This window comes from Rhinopithecus roxellana, chromosome 1 (assembly GCF_007565055.1).
Source record: "Rhinopithecus roxellana isolate Shanxi Qingling chromosome 1, ASM756505v1, whole genome shotgun sequence".
NCBI classification, from domain to species: Eukaryota; Metazoa; Chordata; class Mammalia; order Primates; family Cercopithecidae; genus Rhinopithecus; species Rhinopithecus roxellana.
Genome location: NC_044549.1, coordinates 193,020,500 through 193,023,083, shown reverse-complemented (window position 1 = coordinate 193,023,083; position 2,584 = coordinate 193,020,500). Strand labels below are relative to the sequence as shown.

The 2,584-nt window shown below is 47.7% G+C and overlaps 1 protein-coding gene across 1 annotated transcript; it reads right to left on the bottom strand.

The window, feature by feature from the left end:
* Positions 1-1,487: 1,487 nt before the first annotated feature.
* MOBP (myelin associated oligodendrocyte basic protein) lies at positions 1,488-2,268 on the bottom strand. Its single transcript, XM_030935122.1, has 2 exons — positions 2,063-2,268; positions 1,488-1,803 (listed from the first exon to the last, which is right to left on the bottom strand). Exons 1-2 carry the CDS (start codon positions 2,266-2,268, stop codon positions 1,488-1,490), a joined length of 522 nt encoding a protein of 173 aa, XP_030790982.1.
* Positions 2,269-2,584: the final 316 nt, after the last annotated feature.

Here is a 2,584-nt window from a genome sequence, read left to right as displayed (position 1 = left end):
AAGAGGGTCTCAGTTAATGACTAGGTAACCTGTCATACAACTTGCTGTTAAAGTTTTAGTGAGTAGTTACTTCCTTCACAAATGAAACTTGCCTAATCTTGTGCCTTTTTAATGCTTTTTAAACCTTTTGGTACCATAAATTTGTCACATTCCACATTTTTTTTACCTCACATCACAAATAATCTGGATTATTCATTTATGGGTTGTTTAGGTCAGCATTGATCATTGTGTAGTCTGTGTACTGTCTACATAACTGTACCTTGGGGGGAGGGGGTGGTGAATTCTTACTAAAAAGGCAGATGCCCAAGCCTTAGTGGTGACCCAAAAACCATATTCTCTAGGGGCATCTTTAACATTCTCCGCCATTGACTCTTCTTCCTACTAAATCAGTAAATATCATGTGATACCTACACACAGTAGATGCTACAGAAGTGCTGGGTATCAGAATACAATTAACACCAACTTATAAACAGATTGACTTCCAAATAATAAAAGCTCTAAAAAGTTGGCGTGCTGATATACCTTCAGAACAGTAAATAAATAAATTAATTAAAATAAATTTAAAAATTGGTCAGGCATGTGTGTGTTGGGGCAAGAATATAGGGGAAATCTCTGTACCTTCCCCTTAATTTTGCTGTGAACCTAAAATTGCTAAAGAAAAAAAAGAAAGAAAGAAAGGGGAAAAAAACCTAGCCTACTAAGATAGGGTAGGTGAATATGTTCATCTCTGGCCCTCTTTTTGTCTCTACATGACTCACCTTGCTTTTGCCGTCTACTCATCCTATCCTAATGTCCCTTGTAAAACCCCAAACTCCTGTGGTAGAGCCAGTAACTCCCTGCTTATGGTTTTCATGGTCCCATGTACATGCATATTACGAAAACATTACGGCACTGATCCCTACACGATGACACCTATTCTATTATATGGTCCTGGTGAATCTCAAATAACACAGCTTCCTCGTTGCCATATTCCCTTCCCCTAGCACATCAAATGGAACTTTACAAGCATGCAATAGGATTTGTTGAGTAAGTGAATGAGTGAATGAGTGAATGGTATTCCCACTGAGATTGACATGAGATGAAGTGTGTTGGGAGGATAGATGGGTCCAATGGATTACCCTCTCCTTTTACATATAAGGATATTGATTAGAGTCACCATTCCTTATCTCCCTGAGGCACAGGCATTGAGGAACTCATTTATTCAATCTGTTACCATGGTCTATAATCTCAATTGATAGATTAACAACTTCCAGTTCTATTAAACAAAGGAAGCAATGGCCACAGCCACCCGAAGTATGCACCAATAGCATCTATGAGGAAACCAGAAGCCACACTAGGTATTTCAACCAGAGGGGATTTAATGGAGGGAGTTGATTACACAGGTTGGGTAATAAGGCTGAAAAGGGCCGTGGAGACAGCCCGGTGTTAGTAAACACAGGAAGCAGCTACTAACCTTAGGGCTGGGGAACAAAAGGGAAGAGATGGTGTTACCAGAACCTAGAAGCTTTGACGGGGGACCCCCCACGACTGGCGCCTGGCCCTCTGAGGGGGCTGCTGCGCGGCTGTTGCTTGGACTTCTGAGGGGAACGCTGCTTGGCTGGCGGTGGTCGGACCTCTGGGCGGGGGCGTGGCTGACGCTCAGACCTTGGAGGGGACCGTGGCTGACGCTCAGACCTCGGAGGGGACCGTGGCTGACGCTCAGACCTCGGAGGGGACCGTGGCTTGGCTGGCGCTCTGACCACCGCGGGGGGCGCAGCTGGCTGTTGCTTGGGCTTCTGAGGGGACTTGGCACGGCGGCTGGTTCTGAGAGGGCCAAAAGAAGCTGGAGGCGGGAGCCAGGGCTCTCCTCTGCTGCTTAAGCGACGCTGGCAGGAGCTGGAAACAGGTAGGAAGGCCCTGCTCCCCCACCCACCTTCCAGTCTCCCTGGAGTGCCTTCTGGTGTCGGAGCCTAACCCGGAGCCGACTAGGGGGAAGAGTGGGGGGCGGAGCGGGAGGGGCGTGCCCGGAGCCAAGACCACGCGCTGTGCCCAGCCGGCGCCGCGGGGCTGGGCGGCCGCTCACCTGGTCTTCTGGCAGGCGCAGCAGATCCAGTCCTCCTCTTTCTTCTGGTAGAAGCAGCCGCTCTTACAGATGCTGTATTTCCGATCCACTATCTCCTTCTTGGAATTGAGGAAGGTGAACGGCGGGCAGCAGTGTATGCTGAAGTGCTCGGAGTACTTCTGGTTTTTGGAGAGTCTGGGACCCTCCTTGGCCGTTTTCTGACTCATCTTACTGGAAATCGCCGATGCAAGGAGACAGAAGGAGACATAAACGCACGTCAGGCAAGGGAGCCCTCTACTCAGGAAGCCCCCTGCTACTCCCATAGTCCAAGGTAACATTCAGGGTGGTCCTACAGAGCAAAACTCTGGCAGAGCAACTTCCCCCCAACTCCGTGGAAAGGAGCTCTACTAAGAGTTCATTAATTTTCATTTGTGTATTTTTTAAAATCCTGTTTTCAAGGAGGAAAATAAACATGGGCTCTTGTTTTCCTTATGTTTTAGAGACCCATGTAACATAGGAAAACATTTAAAACCAAACATATTC